This window comes from Ochotona princeps, chromosome 2, assembly GCF_030435755.1.
Source record: "Ochotona princeps isolate mOchPri1 chromosome 2, mOchPri1.hap1, whole genome shotgun sequence".
Classification (NCBI taxonomy): Eukaryota; Metazoa; Chordata; class Mammalia; order Lagomorpha; family Ochotonidae; genus Ochotona; species Ochotona princeps.
The window spans coordinates 43,111,630-43,131,030 of NC_080833.1; the positions used below are offsets into that span (position 1 = coordinate 43,111,630).

At 51.3% G+C, this 19,401-nt stretch overlaps 1 protein-coding gene across 1 annotated transcript; it reads left to right on the forward strand.

Annotated features, from left to right (window-relative positions):
- Positions 1-1,599: 1,599 nt before the first annotated feature.
- On the forward strand, positions 1,600-17,521 carry DIO1 (iodothyronine deiodinase 1). Its single transcript, XM_004588692.2, has 4 exons — positions 1,600-2,037; positions 9,902-10,045; positions 15,113-15,312; positions 16,545-17,521. Exons 1-4 carry the CDS (start codon positions 1,701-1,703, stop codon positions 16,611-16,613), a joined length of 750 nt encoding a protein of 249 aa, XP_004588749.3. The 5' UTR covers positions 1,600-1,700; the 3' UTR covers positions 16,614-17,521.
- Positions 17,522-19,401: the final 1,880 nt, after the last annotated feature.

Here is a 19,401-nt window from a genome sequence, read left to right on the forward strand (position 1 = left end):
CTGGCATACTTAACACTGGCTGGGAACAGGCCTGGTTGGGGAGCTTGGGGGAGGCCTTGCCTGGGTGGAGCTTACCACTAAGGGGCGCAGGAACTGGAAAGGGGCTGAGTTCTGGTCGGGTCACAGTTGTACTCCCTTGGTACAAACATGTATTCGGACTTGACGCACCATGCTGGGTTAGACCGCAACACAGTTTGATGCTCTAGAGGACCAGGGTAGATGTGGGATGGACTCGGCTAGGTTTCAACCCCAACTGAGCCATATATGAGCTATATGTGGGTATGGACGAGCTGTGGCTGGGCTGAAACTCTCAACAGCAGGAACCAGAATGGGTTGAAGAGCGGTGCTGGCCAAAGGACCTGCTGGTATGCGTGAAACCTGACACCAGGAAGGGGTCTGATGGAGGAATCTGAACAGTTCCTCTGACAGGACACTGACCCTAGAAATAAACGCAGGAAGTATGGAGGTAAACAACCCAGAAGAGGCTTTGGAAAGTGACCCACTGGCATACATTTGGCTCAGGTTGGGGGCAGACCAGGCTGAGTCGGTTCACGTCATCCACTGGTAAGTCCAAGCGCTGGAACTGTGTGGGGGCCTGGCCAGGTTTGGTTGCGATAAAAAAACAGTACAAAACACAAAATGCCAAGGTGAAATGGCCTGTGCCAATAGGGAATGCAGCACCCAACCAGCACACCTCCCACTGATTTAGGTGAGGGACGAGTGTGTCATGGGCAGAGTCGGGGAGAGCTGCAATACTCATCGGTTCCAATGGAGGTCGGGGCTCAGAAAAGAACCAACCCAGGGATTACAACCACCAGCTGATCGGAGTGATGGACTGTGGCGGGCACTGTGCTTACTAGTAGTGTATTTAGGAGCCTGGACTGGGAACACCTCAAAGTTTCTTTGGGGATTCCCCTGAACAAAATGGAGGAATCAAAACATTAACCAAGAAAAGATAGAAGATGGAGTAGATCAATCAACCACCTCAGCTATATGTTTGCAGCGAAAAACTGGACAAGGGGAAACTCTAAGATGGACTATGTCAATCAGTGGACTCTGCACCAGTCTCATCGTACCTGGATTGTTGCTGATCTAATTGATAGAGGTGACGCTCTGCTGGCTCTGCCCTCAAACCTGAGAGGGCCTCCCTAAGAGGCCATTGAACTTGACTGGACAAGTGGGATGCTGGACTCTGTATGGTGTGAGCTTTTAATTAGGGAGTCTCGGCGGAACTTGGGCTGTGGTTATGCACAAGGTGGGGGGACTCACCATGGGGGAGGGGTTTGGGGTGAAGGGGGGAGAATCCCAGTACCTATGAAATTGTGTCATGTAATACAATGTAATTAATGAACAAATGAATAGAAAAAAAAAAAGAGAGAGTCTCTTTAAGTGTGATTTTAAGTGCTTGCCAGAAAAAAATCATTAGAATTTGAATTTAGGATTTGGAATCTTCCAGTCCAAGAGTCTCTGCAAAGCTAAGGCAAAGAATCTGCAGTGACCCTGGTTAGAACAGACCCCTGTGCACCTGGCTCAGGACTGTTCATGTTATTGATGACAAGGCAAATACCTGCTGGCCTGGCACCTTCCCCTTGCCCAGGGTTGGCTGCTCCCACCCTGCACCTTTGTTCGGCTCCACCCAGTGTCTCCTGGCTGCAACCTGCCTGTCTGGTGGCCTCAGAGGCTGCTCCAGCTGGGCTGAGATGGCATGGCCCCAGGTCAGGCTGTGGCTGAGGAGGCTCTGGGTGCTGGTGCAGGTGGCTGCAGAGGTGGCTGTGGGCAAGGTGCTGATGACACTCTTTCCGGAGCGAGTGAAGCAGAGCATCCTAGCCATGGGCCAGAAAACTGGTTTGGCCCAGAACCCCCTCTTCACCCATGACAACTGGATCCCCACATTCTTCAGCATCCAGTACTTTTGGTTCATCCTGAAGGTTCGTTGGCAGCGACTGGAGGATGCCACTCAGCCAGGGGGTCTGGCCCCAAACTGCCCCGTGGTCTGCCTCTCGGGACAGGAGTGCCACATCTGGGACTTCATGCAAGGTCAGCACATGGTGGGAGGGTGCTGGCAACAGCAGCAGTGGAAGGAGACGTGCAGGAAAGTGGGGTGTGTGGGCAAGTTCTGAATCCATCTGCTACTCCTACTAATTCTCTGGGGCTTCTGGGCCTCAAGAAAGTATGAATTCCCCTTAAATTTTCTTCACTCTCTCTCCCTCTCTCTTTCTCTCCCTCTCTCTCTTCTTCTCAGTGCCATCCCCACCTTCCCAGGCCCTCTGGCCCATCAGTCTTTGGGCGCAGCTCCCAGCCTGCAGTCTGCTGAACCAAAGATGCCCTGTGGCTGTCTCCTCACTATACCTTTCTTTAGGTAGTTGTGTATGGCTATCTGATTCATGTTCATTGCCTTCTTGTAATGTGTAAACTCCTTGCAGGCAGAAAGTACTGCTGTAACCACAATTGTGAATAGTCACTCACTAAGACCTTGTTGGAGAGAGACCCCACCCCAGCCCCCCTAACCCAGCAAAGCAGCTGCATCTCTTTCCGTTCGGTTCTGAAAGCTCTCCGATTGCTTTTCTGTTTGGTCTACTCACAGCTCTCTACCTGCCAGGACTTCCTCCTCCCCGTCTTGCCCTCTCTTGTAAACCAACTTATAAATGGCTGCAGGTCACTCCACAACCATCAGGGGCTCCCACCTGCCTTCAGAGCAACAGCAGAGCTCAGCCTAGCGGTCAAGGTGCTCCCTGGTCAGGCTCAACTTTTCTGCCCAATTTCCAGCCAAGCTTCTGTTCCTGTTCACTCCTCCAGATGACCGGATGGGCTTTGTCCACTCCAGTGCTGTCCCTCTGATTTGCTTTTCCCAATATCATTGGCTGGTCTGGAACGTCCTCCTCTGTCTGGGCAGTCTGTGGGCCCCCTTGCTACAAGCCTCTTTTTCCGTGACGCCACCACAGATCCCATAGTGGAGCCAGCTCTCTCCCAGTGCTGGACACGAGACTCCACCTACACCTCCTAGTGGACCCTGCATCTTCCCCAGGCCTGTGTATAGCTCCCCAAACTGCCTGTCCAGTGTGATATTTCAGGAGGTGTGTCTGACTTCAGCACACTTAGCCTCAGGGCCTCTACACTGCCAGTGGAGAGGAGGCACCCCTGAGGCACTTGGCTAAAGTAGGGTTCTTCAAAGTGTGTTCTTTGGAACCCTTGTGCTGCAGACAAGCTCTACCAGGCAGATGTTCCTAGTGCAGGTGATTTGGGAACTGCTGCATCCTGCATCCTCCTCTCGCAGATTCACATTGCACAGTACAGGGAAGGGGCTTAGCGAGGCATGGGCACTTACCAGCAAGCACGACACATGCACTTAACACAGCACTGACTAGTTCCAAAGCACACGCACATATGTACACACATGTATACATTCATGCCCCACTCTGCACCTGAGGAAGTTTCTGTGATCATTGAGCTGGTTCCCTTGGACTCCTTTTGGGAAATGCTGAGCTAATCCAAGCCTCTCGCTTCAGTGGGCAAGTGGAAAGAGTGAAGAGGTCAGAGTAGCAGGGCCGCTACGTGACCTAGTCTGACCCAGAATCAGAGCTGCAAGCCTGTGCTCTTCAGTCAGTACGCAGGAGCACCTACTGTGTGCCAGGTCTCAGCAGGGTGCTGGGACTCAGCATTGGATCAGAGCCCACACCTTCGCTCAGTGCTGACCACACTGATATCTAAGAAGGGAATCCTTAATTCTGGCAGTGGGAAGGCCACCAGCCTGGGACTTTTGCCTGCAGGAATTAGAAGGTTTCCTGGAGGACCAAGTCTTGAAGGAGGAATAAGATTTGGGGAGCTTGAGACAGACAAAGGGAAGTGCTTCAAGCAGAAAGGACAAGAATTCTTTTGGTCTTTTTGTTCATTTTTCAAAATATTTATTTATTTATTTATTTATTTATTGTTTGAAAGGCAGTAACAGAGGGAGAAGAAGAGACAGATAGACAGAGATCTTCCATCTGCTGATTTATTCACCAAATGACTGTAACGGCCATAGCCGGGCTATGAGCTAAGAGCCAGGAGCTTCTTCTGGGTCTCCCACATCTTCTGCTGCTTTCCCAGGTCATAAGCAGGGAGCTGGATCAGAAATGGAGCAACCAAAATTCAAGTCAATGTTCATATAGGATGTTGGTGCCAAGGCAGAGATAGCCTGCCAAACCACTATACCAGCCTCCTTTTATTCATTAATGATTTTATACCATGATGCACAAGTTTTTTTCCTTAAAAAAATTATTTTTATTAGAAGCACAGATTTACAGAGAGGAGAGACAGAGAAAGATCTTCTATCTCTTGCTTCACTCTCCAAATGACTGCAATGGCCAGAGATGAGCCGATCTGACACCAGGAACCTAAAGCTTCAGCTGGGTCTCACACTACTTGGGTGCAGGGTCCCAAGAACTTGGGCCATCCTCCACTGCATTCCTAGGCCACAAGCAAGGAGCTGGATGGGAAGTGAAGTAGCCAGGACTCGAACCAGTGCCCATGTGGGATGTTTGCACTGCAAGGTGAAGGATTAGTCAGTTAAGCTATCACACTGGGCCCACACAGATATCTTCAACATGTTGAATTCACAGATATGAAGAGCAGTGAGAAAATCATGTAATACATGTTGTGTGTCTACCATGTGCTAAGCTCCAGAATAGAACCTAGCCATCCACTACAGATCAGCACCTTGCATGCCAGTTCACAGAATCTTCTATCATTACATGGCTGCCCCCTTGCCACAGGCCCACGGATGTCTTCATGACTGAGCGACCGGTTTGCCTGTGTTTTCTGCCAGAGCAGCTGAGACTGCAAAGTGGCGAGAGGTAGGCCACAGCTGCCTTTGTATTTCTCAGGCAAAGCTGGCTGTCAGCACGCTGACCTGGAGTCAGCGTGGGGGGACTAGCAACACAGCAGTAAACAGTGCTGCTTCTGGCCTGGACGTGGCCAGGGAGAGGGACGAGGCGGCCAACGTGGGGAGCACAGAGCTGGGAGGATGGCCTCTCCCCAGGTGCATTAGCAGGTGGCCTGAGGAGAGAGTGTGTGGACCAGGAAGCCTTGGGTGGGTGAGTTAGAGGGGACTGGGAGCAAGGCAGGAGAAGGGGTGGAGCATGACACACTAGGAGGAAGTGGGGTGCAGCAGGAGGAAGGGGTGAGAAATGAAGTTGAAGACATCAATGGGAATCAGGGCTTGGGGGGGTCTCATGTGTCTAATGTGAGGATGTTGGTGACTTCGGGGAAGGTTTGCACATAGGGTTAACCTGCTCCATCTGGCTTTCCAGAAAGACGTCTGTAAAATGTCCTGAAACCCACCAGGCCACAAGGCTCAGGTGCAAGCTTCAACTCTAAACCCTGACCTCATTTAAGAGTCACACTTTGGCAGTCCTGGAGTTTTCAGAAGCAAAGGCACGGAGATACCAATGGCTCCTTCAGTGTCACCTGCTGAGTTCACAGGGTGCCTGAACTAGAACCTGAGCCTTCTCCATGCCTGCCCCCTCCCCTCACCCCTCCAGGGTGCTTTCTTTACTGCAAAAGACAGAAGGGGTTCAAAGAAATCCTCAGTCTTCTCTCTGCCCACGCATGCACATGCAACACACACACACACACACACACACACACACACACACACGAGTAAAGCACACATTGACTACCTGAAGGTAAGTTGTGGGTGATATTACCCCAGAGTTCATTGGAAGCCTGTTTTACTTCAGCCTGAGTAAAGGCCCAATGGGCCTTATAAAGTATCATTCCATAACTGTAAGTGGGACTTCTCAGCGGAGGAAGCCTGCTGTGGCATTTCTTTGCCTTGCTTGCCTGGAGAAGTCGTGAGGGTTGAGTTCAAGTCTGGCTCCAGAAGCAGGAGGTGGATTTGATGGTTGGTGTCTGCCACCCTTTGCTCTGTGCCCCCAGGCAGGGGGGCAGCCCCTCACCCTGATCCTTCCTTTCTGCTTCCAGAGCAGCAGGAAATGAGGGCAAACTTTGCTCTCAATTCTGCTCACTGTACCCAGCCCTATTATAAATAATTAAACAAATGGTGCCATCTAACGAATGTCCTCATATTCCCCCCACCCCCCAGTCAAAACCAAAATTCCTGACAGCTAGTTTTTCGAGCTAGTCTCAGCCCTAAGGCTGATCTCCTCCGGCCACTTGGCCACGACCTCTGAGCCTGCCCTTCGGGGCCTGGGCCTCTCTGTCTCACTAGTGATACATCATCATGTGATGCAGCAGGGGTGCCCAGGCCCTCTCCAGGTCTCCGGGGCCTCCTGGGAAAACATCTGTGAGCCAAAGATGAGGGAGGCCTAGACCCTGCAGATGGTTGGCCCGCCTGCTGCTCAGAGGGCAGGATGATAAAGAAGGGCTATGCAACTCACTTCCCCTCTAACGCGGCCACCAGGAAGCTCATAGTTCAGGACCTTCCGCCCCGTTTGCTTGTACTCCATTTTCTTCTCTGTTCCTCCCGTTTCATGCATCCCACTGGGGCATGATTTGTTACTGTTTGAGTCCATGAAATAGTTTATTTTGTGCAGAAGCTGCTTCGAGGTCTAAGAAACCCTAAACAAGTCCAGGTGTCCTCTGAGCTCTGTCCACCCACCACCTTCTCTCCTTTCCCATAGACCACACACCAGCCCAGGCTCCCCTCACCTCCCACTGGGACTCCTCCAGCCTCCCCTCCATTTCCATTCTTTCTCCCTGGGAGAGCCAGAGTGATTGTTCCCTGGCTCTGTTGTGGCAGTTCGAGTTCTGGGCAGCCAGCAACAGCTCACTCTGGCTTGTTTATCATACTCATGCACAAAAGAACCTGCAAGAAAGATGTCAGGGGGGATTCCCCCTTTTGGCAACAGATGGAGCCCTAGGCTGAGATTGTCTCAGCATCAACAGTGGGGCCTGGATCCTTGCTGTCACTGGTTGCCATGAGAACCAATTGCTACCCCTCACTAGGCAAAAAAGGAATTCTGCATGTTAATGGTTCCAGACCTGAAGATCTATGAGGAAGATGGAAGGTCCAACCTACCCTTCTGGGCTCACTGCCTGAGCCTTGGCACCCTGCGATCCATCAATTCAGGCTGGACACACTAGTCCTTCATTAGTATACAAAACAGGGAATTCAAGTAGAAAGAAGGGTTAGGAGCCAGGCAGAAAACCTGTACCAATGTCCACTGCCCTTGCTACGTATCTCCCTGACTTCTCGTTGTTCCTAGAATGAAATCTGGATTGTTGTTAAGAATTACATATTTATTTATTTATTTATTCATTATTTTTCTTTTTCTTGGAAGGCAGATTTACAGAGAGGAGAGACAAAGATCTTCCATCTGCTAGTTCACTCCCCAAATGGCCTCAATGGCCAGAGCTGAGCCAATCCGAAGCCAGGAGCCACGAGCTTCTTCTAGGTCTTCCATGTGGGTGCAGGGACCCAAGGACTTGGGCCATCCTCGATTGCTTTCCCAGGCTACAAACAGAGTTGGATAGGAAGTCGAACAGCAACCAGTGCCCATATCGGATGTTAGCACTGTAGGCAGAGGCTTAGACTACTATGCCATGGAACTGGCCCCATAAATTCAGATTCTTTACCAAAGCCTAGCAGAGCTTGCCTGCTCTAGCCCATGCCTGCCTCTCCAAGCATCACCCTCTCGCGCCAGTCTCCTCTGCCTGGTTGCAGCAATGGTCTTATGGGACCTTGCACAATGCTGAGCCCCAGGCCTCCCTAGGGACTCTGTACGTGTCTGGAGTGCCCTCTCCCTTTGCCCAGAAGTTTTGCCCTGGAGCTTCCTTATCTTTCACTTCTCAGCTTCTCAGGGGCCTTCCCTGACCCACCTGTCTGAAGGCAGGTGAGGGGAGTGGGATAATTCCTTTACAGTCTCTTTTATGGCTCTTAGCTCATCTGAGATCACTCCACACTGGCATTTATGGTCTTTTGCCCATCCACCTTTGAACAGACCTGAAGCTGCACACAGGCAGAGGATCACAGGCTCTTTTCTTTGCTGAGCCCCCAGTGTATGGCAGGGGAAGCGTGTGGCACAGGAAGTGATGCGAACATGAGGGGAAACAGCAATTGGTAGAATGTGGATGCTTCAACAGCCCAGGTCATGGTACAAGATCAGTCAAGCGCCAATAAAAGCATGATAAGGGGAAGAGGTCAACAGTGCCAGCTCTGGCCATGAGAAACCTCAGGGTAGGGCTGGGGCTGTGGTGTGGCAAGTAAAACCTCCACCCGTAACGCTGGCATCCCATATAGGTGCTGGCTCTGTCCCCACTGTTCCTTTTCTGATCCAGTTCCCTGCTAATGGCCTGGGAAATCAGTGGAGGATGGCCCAAGTGGTCAGACCTCTACACCCATGTGGGAGACCCAGGAGAAACTCCTGGCTTCAGCCTGGCCCAATCTTGGTCCTTGGGCAATTTGGGGAATGAACCAGTGGATGGATGATACATATATCTCTCTCTCCCTCCCCTCCTCTCCATAGTACTGCCTTTCAAATAAATAACAAATCTTAAGGAAAAGAAAATGTAACTACAGGGTACTACAAATCCCCAGGATCACTTCCAGCTGAAGCTGGGGGACTTAAAGAAGTCACCCTGTTCCCCCTTCTCCCTAGGCCATCTCCAAGTTCATGGCACTCATGAATCACATGGCTCCCACACTCAGAAGGGCCTCATGCTTGGGATTTGGTGCTCTGAAACAGTCATGAAACTCTCAAGCATCTTAAGTCCAAACCCGCGTTTCATACATGACTCCCAGTGGAACAAGGGAGCCGTCCTGGAGTACCCTGGGCTCACACAGGGTCTTGCCTCCCACTTTCCAAGCCAGCACACCTGCCCCTCCTGCTCTCACACAGTGACCAGGGCCACCTTCTCGCACCGGAGCGGGTTCAGATACCTGTGTGAGGAAGGCCCAGGTCTGACGTGGACATCCTCAGAATCTTGTGGCAAGCATGGAGATGACTGTCCCCATCCCAGGCTGGCAGAGCTGTGGATGGTGCAGTTTGTTTGGCAAATGGCTGGGAGAAGCCTGTTACTCCCCTCTTCCTGCCCCTCACTCATTCCCCTTTCACCCTCACTTTTAGTGTAAGGAGCCCAGCTAGGAGAGTGCAGAATGCTGTGGTTTGGCTGGTCAGCAGGTGGAAAGGACAGGCCTCTGGTTTGGCTTTGGGCTCCCAGTGGGCACAGCATATGGGTCTGGGGTCTGGATGGAGGGGAAGCTGGTGGCCACAGCTACACATAGAGGCCCCTGAGCTGCGAGGGTGCTGGGTGGCAGGGACAGTGGGACATTACATGGTAAGTAGAAACTGCCATGGAAGTTATGAAAGATCTTGATATTTGAATAGGTCTCATGGCGTCACTCACTGCTGCCACCAGGAAAGCTGGGTTTTATTTCTCAGCAGGCTCAGCACATTGTGCAGCTGCTCCTGCCCTCACCTTGTCCTCCCTCTGTGGAGCCCTTTGCTACCACCACCTCCCATCCTACTGAGGGAGGGACACTGCTGCAGACAGACGCCAAGCACTGACTAAGCTCTTAGCAGATTTGGCAGAACTGCTCCTTGTGATGATGAGGATGATGTGGTCCCCCCTGCAGTGCTGCTAACCACAGCACAGGAGGATGGGTGTGGGTCGTCTGCACAAACGAGATTCCTCTAGGCTGTGATTTTAACTCCTGCCTGTGGATGCTGGGGGTCCACTGAAATTACCCAACCAAACTATCCCGTTTTCGAAAAAAGTAAGTTGGTTCTAACTTCTACGAAGCCGTACTCTCTGGTTTCCTGCATCTGACGCTCTGTTGTGCCAGGGACCCATCTGAAGACACAGTACAGGTGACAGCATTGAATGCAGGAATGAAGCAGCTGCTTGTGAAAGAAAGCTGGGTACTGACTTCTTGTTCATGGGAGTTGCCTTTCTATGACAGGTAACCGGCCTCTGGTGCTGAATTTTGGAAGTTGCACCTGACCTTCATTTCTTTCCAAATTCAACCAATTCAAGAGACTTATTGAAGATTTTAGCTCCATTGCAGATTTTCTCATCATTTACATCGAAGAGGCGCACGCATCAGGTACCCACTCCACCTCTACTTCCGTCTGTCCTCTCGCCTTGCTCCTTCCCCTCAAGCCTATCTCCAGCCTGCAGAGCTGGAGGAAGAAAAGGAGATAAGGCAAAAGGGAGGGCTGTTCATTGAGCTCTCACTGTCTCCTCTGTTCATCCTCACTCGCTCACCCCAGTCTGTGCTTTCAAGCAAATCACACAGACAGCAGAAGGTCTAAACAGCACCCTCACCTCCTGGGTGGGTGCCTGGAGAATGCAAGGGGGAGAAAGAAATGTCACAAGTACCATCTGGTTAATTTTATGACTCAAAGGGCCATTCTGGGAAGTGTGTATTGGGTGCAGTGGTTAAAGCCATCTCTTGGGATACTTGCATTCCACATCAGAGTGCATGGCCCGAGTCCTGGCTGCTCTGTTTCCAATCTAGCTTCCTGCAAAGTCAGCACCTGGGAGGCTGCAGAGGGTGGCCCAGGTATCTGGATCCCCCGGATACCCATACGGGAGACCTGGATGGAGTTTGAGTTGCTGCAAATAGGCTGACCCAATCTATTCAGAGAAGCGCTCTCTTTCTAAAAAAAAAAAAATATATATATATATATATATATATATATATATATAATATATAATATATATATGTATATAATATATATTTTTTAATAACTTAAATTAAGAACAACAACCAAGAGGCACTACGGTTCATCCCAGATGGCAGTTCCTGAATCTCAGCGAGTATTGGAAGCATCTGAAGCGCTGGTTAAAACAGACTGCTGGGCTACTCCCAGGGTTAGCAGATCTGTGAGGAGGGCCTGAGAATGTGCGTTTCTGACAAGTTCCAGGGCTGCTGGGGCTGCTGGCCTGGTACTGTTCTTGGAGAGCCAACTGCTTCAGCTGTAGTGTGAATTCCCTGGGCAGGCAGCCTCTCAGCAGCCACAGCAGGTAGTTCCCACCCACCTTGCTTACTTCCCAGGAACTCTTGCTCCTCTCCCTTCCTTACAGTGAGTAGACACATCCCGTGTGGACCATCTTCCTCAAGCTCTTTCAACTTTGCCAAATAGTCTGAGACACTCAACTGCCAGACTAGGGTTGCTGTCTGAGATCAGAAATCCAGAAATCTTTCCTTAGGGGGATGATGGGGCCCATGACTGGGGGTCCAAATCTCAGATTTGAAGCAGGCAGGAGGCTCTTGTGTCTGGGTGGAACAAGTGTCCTCAGTCAACCACCTGCCCACAGGATGGGAGACATGCTGCCTGACTGGTCACTGTCACCAGCCCCTGGTGAAGCCTATGTCACTCAGTGCTCTGGAGTCGTTGGGTGACTGAGTGGCAGTTAGGCCAGGGTCAGCCTTGATGGCTTGCTTGTGTGCTCACCCGTGTTGGTTTAGTGATGCTTTTTGCAGCATGGTCTCCACACTCCCAAGGTTACCATCTGGGTTGCCTGTTGACCATGCTTCCATACCTCAGGGCCTCACCCTAGGCCCACTGCTTCCTAACACCTGCACACCTAAAGGTTTGATAACAGCTTTCAGCGTAGTGTCCTGTTCCTTCCGCAATCAGTTTCTATCCTCACGAAGCCTTCAGGGCATTTCAAATATTAGATACATAGGGATGTTTTGTGCCATTGCTAGGATGCTGTATCCTATATCTGAGCATGTGAGTCCCAGCCATGCCTTTGAGTCCACCTTCCTGCTAACACAGAATCTGGGAGGTAGCAGGTGATGGTCGAAGGATTTAAGTTCCTGCCACAGATGTTGGGGACCTGGCTAAACTTCTGGACTCCTGATCCCCAATTTAGGCTGTGGCAGCCATTTGGGGAGTTAGTCAGTGGTTGGAAGTCTCTGTCTCTCTGCCTTTCAAATAATTAAAATAAGGAAATTAAAGAAAAAATAAGAGCATAAGGGACTAGGAATCCAGAGGTTCATTCTACTGGTCTTTCTACTTTTATGTGTGTTTAAAATTTTCCATCAATAAACTTTTTTTTTTTAATAAGACTAAGGTAAGTAACACAAGCACAATGTATCTCTTTGTCAATCAGCAGCCAGACCTTAAAGAAAGAGAACGTGGGTGGGGGCACAGGCTTCTGTGGTCAGTGTCCACAGCTGAGGAGAGATGGTGCCTGGATGCCGTCACAGCTGAAGTTCAGCCCAGGCCAAGTTCACTGTCACGGGGCAGTGCTTCTCAGACTCAAATGTGCCTTCAGGTCACCTGGGGATCTTACAGAAATGTAGATCCTGGCTCAGAAGGGCTGGACTGGAGCACAAAGCCAAGACTACTGGGCCAGGGACCACACTTGGAGTAATGAGGTCCTTTGAGGCTCCCACTTCCAACTCCAAAGGAGTCAATTGCTTCCTATGACATCATGGATCAGGTCATCCCAGAAACTTGTGTCCTGGGCCTGTGACTGTCTCCTAACTTGGGTCGAACCCTTCCTAGCACCCAGGACTTGTGCCCACTCAGGCACTGGGAAAAGGATGGAATGCATTGTGTCCCTGTTCTGCCATGGACATATGTTGGCCTCTGAGCTGTGCCTCTCCCAGTACACACAGCTCTTCCCCTCCCCGTCTCTTGCGCCTGGGTCTACTTGTCTGTCAGACAGAATTAGATGTGTCTGATCTTAGATTTCAAGCACATAGAGCCAGTTCCATCAGCTCTGGGATGGCTGAGGCCTATAGCCTTAGTCATGGTGTTTTCTCTACCTATACATTAACTACATTAGTCCAGGTGGAATACAAGCTGACATGAGCCATGATATGGGGAGCTCACAGACTTGGCAGTGTCAACACCCAGATGTGAGCTCTAGTGCCACCATGTGCTGGCCCCAGGAGCTTGCACAGCCCACCTGCCATTCCTATTTCTGAACCACTGACACAGGCTAACAACAGCTTCCTCGCACAACTACTCATTCAACAATGGCTAAGGACAACCTGCCACCTGCTGTCCATCCCTGTTGCTGGCGGTGACATATACACATGGTTCTGGTCTCTAAGGAAGCCACAGTTGTAGTCAGGGTGCAAGTGGCTGCTTTCTCTCTCTCTCTCTCTCTCTCTCTCTCTCTCTCTCTCTCTGGGTCCCCTGGGACTGATAACCCCTGGAAGGCTCCAGGGCACTGATGGGAGGGCAGGATTGCTTAGCTATGCCACACATGCAGGCCAGCAACAGCGAGTGTTTGTGCTTTGCTGTGTTTCTCCGGGGAGCTGGTTTTCCTAGGGAAAGTCCATGAGCAAGAAGACATGGGAGCACAGATGAGGTAGAGCCAACCTACCAACAGCCTTGAATGCCTCATCTGGCCACAAAAACAACTCTTGTCCTAGACAGGCTCCTGGCTTCTGAGGGGGACCTGTTGACTATCTCATCTGATTCCAGCATCCCCAGAAATGGAGCAAGTAAATGGACAAGGCCATGGACAGTTGACAAGTCAAGTCATGGGCCCATTGTTGGGAGTTCCTGAAGGAGGGAAGGGCAGGTGGGAAGGTGTGTGATGAGGGGACAGAAGTCTGCTGAACAAGGGTCAGGGCTGGGTTAGCAGCTGTGCTGGGCTAACAACCCACCCATCTGGAGACTGTCAGGAGAGAGAATGCAGCATCAGCTGAGGTGGCAGAAGTCCTGGGATCCAGAACAAGGAAAAAGACTCTGGTTTGCTTCTGCTGCAGGTGGAGGCAGCAACTGTAATGATGTGACCAGACGTGTGATAGTCAGAGGTGGATGGGTCAAGGACTGCCCCACCTGGCTAGAGCACAGAGCTGGAGGTTGGGGCATGGGAGGCTGCAGAAGCCTGGTCCCTGAGAGCCTGGGGGACCCCAGGGGAGGATTAGAGTCACCCAGGGGCCAGAGGGAGAGCCTAAAAGGGTTGAGTAGGAGTTGGAAGGAGCAATGTGCTGAGCACCAGTTCCTTTTTAAAAATTCACTTATTTTTACTTGAAAAGCAGAGTTATAGAGAGGGGAAGAGACAGACAGAGAGAGAGAGCTCTTCCACTGCTGCTTCACTCCCTGATGGCCACAATGGATGGAACTGGACAGTCCAAAGCCAGGAGCCAGAAACTTCTTCCAAGTCTCTCGTGTGGGTACAGGGGCCCAAGGACCAGTCACCCTTGCTGCTCCGCAGGAAACTGGGTCAGAAGTAGAGCAATTAGGACTCAAACCAGTGTCCACATAGGATGCTGGCACCTCAGGCAGAGGCTCAACCTACTATGCCATGTTGCGAGCTCCTCTGAGCAACAGTTCTTAAATTTTAACGTTCAGAAGCATCACCTAGAAATCTGCTATAACACAGGTTGCCTGACCCCACTCTTGGTTGGTCTAGTGTAGGGTTTGAATCCCTGCATTAACAAGCTCCCCGGTGACACTGAGGCAGGTGCTCTGGGTTCACGTACTTAAATAACCTCTGCTCTAAACTGTACTTCTTTTTACGTATTCATTTTGGAGAGGCAGACACACATGCATCTTTCATCCATCACCCCGCTCCCTGCTCCTCCTCAGGTGCCTGTAACAGCTGGGGCTGGGAAGCCAGGAGCTGGACACTCAATCAGGGCCTCCCCCGTGGGTGGCAGGGACACAAGCATCACCTGCTGCCTCCCAGTGTCAGCATCAGCAGAAAGCTAGGATCAGCACACTGCAGTTGGCAATCAGACTTATGCTCTGGTGTGGGAGGCAGGTGTCTCAGACATTAGGCTAAGCACCTGCTCCCAGCTATAGCCTCTCAAAGTATGGTTGGTGCCACCCTTAGACTCATGGTAACTGAATCCTGCGGTGGTGAGGTTCCTGAGCAATTCATTGCAGTTTAAAGATCCAATGCTCTGGTTGGCTTGATCATCTCCCTTGAACAAGCCAGGGCCTGGGTGGTCAGGGGTTCTGGGTTTTGGTTCAGATCATCAATAACTCTCTCTATGACCTTGCACAATCACATGCAATAAGGGAAATGGTGCATGGTCACATGTGATAGGGGACACGGGGTCACTTGGTGGCCGTGGGTGCCTCTCTATCTGGCACTCTCAGTTCAGAGTGTGTGTGAAGGGAAGGGGATTGTGGCGTCTGTGAAAAGCATGTGCTCATCTGGCCAGCCTGGGCTCTTGGCCTTTGTCTTGTAGATGGCTGGGCTTTTAAGAACAACGTGGACATCAGGAATCACCGGAACCTCCAGGAACGCCTGCAGGCGGCGCACCTGCTGCTGCCCAGGAGCCCCCAGTGCCCTGTGGTGGTGGACACAATGCAGAACCAGAGTAGCCAGCACTACGCTGCACTGCCCGAAAGGCTCTACGTACTCCAGCAGGGCAGGATCCTCTACAAGGTGGGCACCTGAGAATGGGGGCGGGCCCCAGGGCAAGGCCAAGGAAGGCCAGAGTTGGGGCTCAGGGAGTGCTGGACTTGACTCCCTGCACAGCCACTGACCAGGTTGGAATCCCTTCACCTCTCAGAGCATCCATTTTTTCTGCCACGTGAGGGTGTTGCATACAGCACGCAGGAAATGGAACGGTACTCACCAGGATATTTGGATCATGTTTGTTTTCTGAGCCCAGGGAAGCAGCTTTCCCAGGGTCTCACTGGACAAGACTCTGATTGCAATTCAGAATCCCCTGGTTGGGCTGGGCAGGCATGAGAGGTGTGGCTAGGCACTGATCTCCAATCTCTGAGGAGGGTAGGGACCCCCAGTTGAGAGCTTGAAGTGCTGAGGCAGGGCTTTGAGGCTGGATAGGGCCTGGGGGAGAACAAGGATGAGCCGAAAGTACGGTGCTGTGGGTTGCCAGGGCAGGACGTCTACAAACCTGTCCTGTGGCAGACGATAGCTGGATTTGCCTCTGTGAGCCCACCTTAGTCCTGTGCTGGCTCTCAAGAGTGCAGGCTTTCCCACCCCTGGGGCAGGATGGGCTTCTCCGAGGAGGTGGTAATTGCATGGGCCTTCAAGGTTGAAGAGTCAGCCGAGCGGGCACAGTGAGATTCACTGTGAAGAGAAAGGGAGGGCATGGGGAGAACACGAAAGTGGGTTGGAGAGGAGGGTGGACAGAGAATTGGGTGACAGGGGTCTGGTTCGATACTTACCTCAGGGTACAAGAGAACTGTGGAGGGAATGGGGAGAGGTGTGGCTCAGAATGGCATTAAAGAAACATCCCTAGCCACTGGGTGAAGAATGGTCTGGAGGGTGCAGGGACTGGGGACAGTTGGGAGGTGTCGCAGCTGCGAGGTAGGGAACAAAGAGGGCCCCGTGAGGGCAGTAGGAGTGGGTAGGCAGAGAGGGTCCCACACAGAGTAGCTGGGTTTCCATTCCCTCAAGGACCAAGGGCTAGGGTGGGAGGGGGGTGGTAAATGTGACATTGGGGAAGTACTCACCTTCCTCCCATCCCTACCTACAGATCCAAGGAACTTTGTCCCCTCCAGTTCGGATTTTCTGTCCAGGCTTCCCACTCAGCTTGCTGTCCCCGACTCACCTTTTCCGTGCAGCTCCGTGAGCACGCTCCATCCCCATGTACTCGTTCCTGGCTGTGTGCTGAGGTTCTGGGAGTGCACAGTTCTTTTCTCTTGCAGGGTCAGCCTGGTCCTTGGAACTACGACCCAGAGGAAGTCCGCGCTGTCCTGCTAGAGCTCCACAGCTAACCTGCACAGAAGTCCCTCCACCCCCTGCCCAGTCCCCAGTAGCCAAAAGGAGGGGCCCTCCAGGAGTGACTGTCCCTTCCTTGCCACTGGCCTTTGCCTGGGACCCATGTTTGCAGCTGAAACCACTGGCTCAAATATTCCTGCTCCCAGTGAGGCAGGGTGTCCAGTCAAGACCAATGGCGATGCTCACCCCAACAGCTTATTAAAGCCCCCAAGATGCCACATGGTTCCCACAGTGGGGACATGGTCCTGGCCCAGCACCTTCCACAGAAAGTGTCCCCAGTCAGGTGCTGAGATGGAGGATGGGATGTCAGATGACATCCACAGGTCACCTACATTCATTCAGTTACATTTGCCATTCATGAAATGGCTCATCCAAGACACCAAAAAAAATTTTTTTTCTTTTAGTAGGGGAAGAATTCTTGATGATAAAGAGAGATGAGCAATTGGAAGAGGAGGGGGAACAGAAAAGAACATTTTTGTAGACAGTGTGGTGCTGGTGCTGGTGAGGGGTGAGCTTCCATGATAACACATCTCCAGGACTACCCAGAGGAGGAGAGAACTCACACTACCACCTTGGACTATACACAGAAATCTGCTGCTACCCTGGAACCTTCTGCTCATGTCACTTTTCAACAGTCATTTTAATGGGAGGCTTGGCTTTCCAAAGAAAGCATCCCAGCCTTGGTCAGCCCAGATAACACCAGGAGCACCGTCACGTGCCTGGGCAGGAGGTTGGGTCTGGAATTTTCTTTAATTTCTTTGCAAGTCTCTTAGTCGTCATTTGGGTCCAGAGTCCCTCACACCATTGGTCACCATTGGTGATCACATGTTGCCAGTCTGTGTCTTTCACATTTGTTTATGACGGCCACAGCCTAAAGTCTACATGGTTGTGGCTTGATTTGGGGAAAAAATGTTCTAAGAGGCAGCAGGCTAATGCAATATGATTAAACTGTTTAATGGGCTGTCCATGTGGTCTCTGTGTCCACCTCTTCTGGCTGGTATGATAGCCTGGGGTAACCTGGGCAGCCTGAATGCCTGGAAGGGCCTCACTTGGTGGACAAGACAACCCAAGTGTTATTGGGTAACATGAGGTTGGGTGTGCACTGGCGACCCCTGTCAGAATGAAGTCATTTGTCAGCATTGGCTTCAAACCACCTTCATTGCATGACACGAAAGAATAGCCTTGGGGAATATCTTACTAGCATGAAAACACATCCTCTGGGGCTCTGCCTTGGTGGCTGTAGTATCATTGATGCTGTCACTTTAGACTTTTTTTTAGGATTTATGAATTTTTGTTGGAAAGGTAGGTTTACAGAGGGAAGGAGAAACAGAAAGAGAAGGTCTTCCATCCACTGGTTCACTCTAAATGGTCACGACAGCTAAGCTGAGCTGATTTGAATCTGGGAGCCAGGAGCCAGGAGCCTCTACCAGTTCTCCCATGTGGGTACAAAGGCCCAAGGATTTGGGTCATCCTCAATTACTTTCCCAGATCATAAGCAGGGCACTGAGTTGGAAGTGGAACAGCCGGGATACGAGCCAGCACCCATATGGGATGCTGCTGCTACAGAGTGGAGGATTAGCCTGTTGAGTCACAGTGCTGGCCCACACACTTGTAGAACTAGTTGTTATTTATTACCCAATGGGACAGGCACTCTGAGATAGATTCTTATTTCATCTCTCCTTACTTTGAAAATCACTGTTAGGCCTGTCTTATGGAAAACAAGACCAAGACTTAGAGTGATGAGCAGGTTAAGTTCTTAGAATCAGACAGTCACAAACCAAGATTCAAACCCCATGCTCCAATGCCTGCGTCTTGGCTCCGCTGTATGACTTCAATTGCTTGAACTATAAAATGAGACAGCAACAAGCATCTCCCCTGCAGGGATTCTTGAGTAAAGCTGCAGAACTGGTGCCTGCCTCGGAGAAAAATACCGTGGAGAGTGTGGGCATCATGATGATGCTCACCACTGCTGTTCCACAGCTGCCTGTTCAGGTTCCCTTTCTGAAGATGGGGAGGTGAGGAAGAAGAACAGGACAGCAGGGACATTAAGTCCCTGCACCCGTGTGGGAGACCCGCAGGTGATAAAGCCACAAGCCAGCCAGTCACCTGAGAGGGAGCAGCTGTGAGAATGGTGAGTTAGTACACAGCTGAGCTCCGTCCTTCCTGGGTACCTAGCTTGGTCCAAGGATGCAGTGTGGAAGGTAGCACCATCCGGGGCCACTCAGGTGGTCCTGCAGTTCGGTTTTACACCTGTGCAGATTGCCCTGGCACCCACAAATAACATAATCCAAAAATAGAGTTTTCTTTCCCTTTTTTTTTTTTTTTGCTACAGATTTATCTATCTGTTTATATTGGAAAGGCAGATACACAGAGAGGAATAGAAACACAGAGGAAGATCTTCTGTCTAACGTTTCACACCCAAGCAGCCACAATGGCTGGAGCTGAGTCCATCTGAAGCCAGGATCCAGGAACTTCCTCCAGGTCTCCCATGCGGGTGTAGGGCCCCAAGGCTTTGGGCTGTCCTTGACTGCTTTCCCAGGCCACAAGCAGGCAGCTGGATGGGGAGCAGGGCCACTAGGATTAGAACCGGCGCCCATATGGGATCCTGGCACATTCAAGATGAAGACTTCAGCTGCTAGGCTATTGCGCCAGGCCCTCTTTTCCTTTTTTTTAAAAGATTGATTCATGTATTTGAAAGACAGTGTTACAAAGAGAGAGGCATCTTCTATCTACTTACTGGCTCACTCCCTAGATGGCTGCCATGGCTGTGGCTGAGGCCAGATG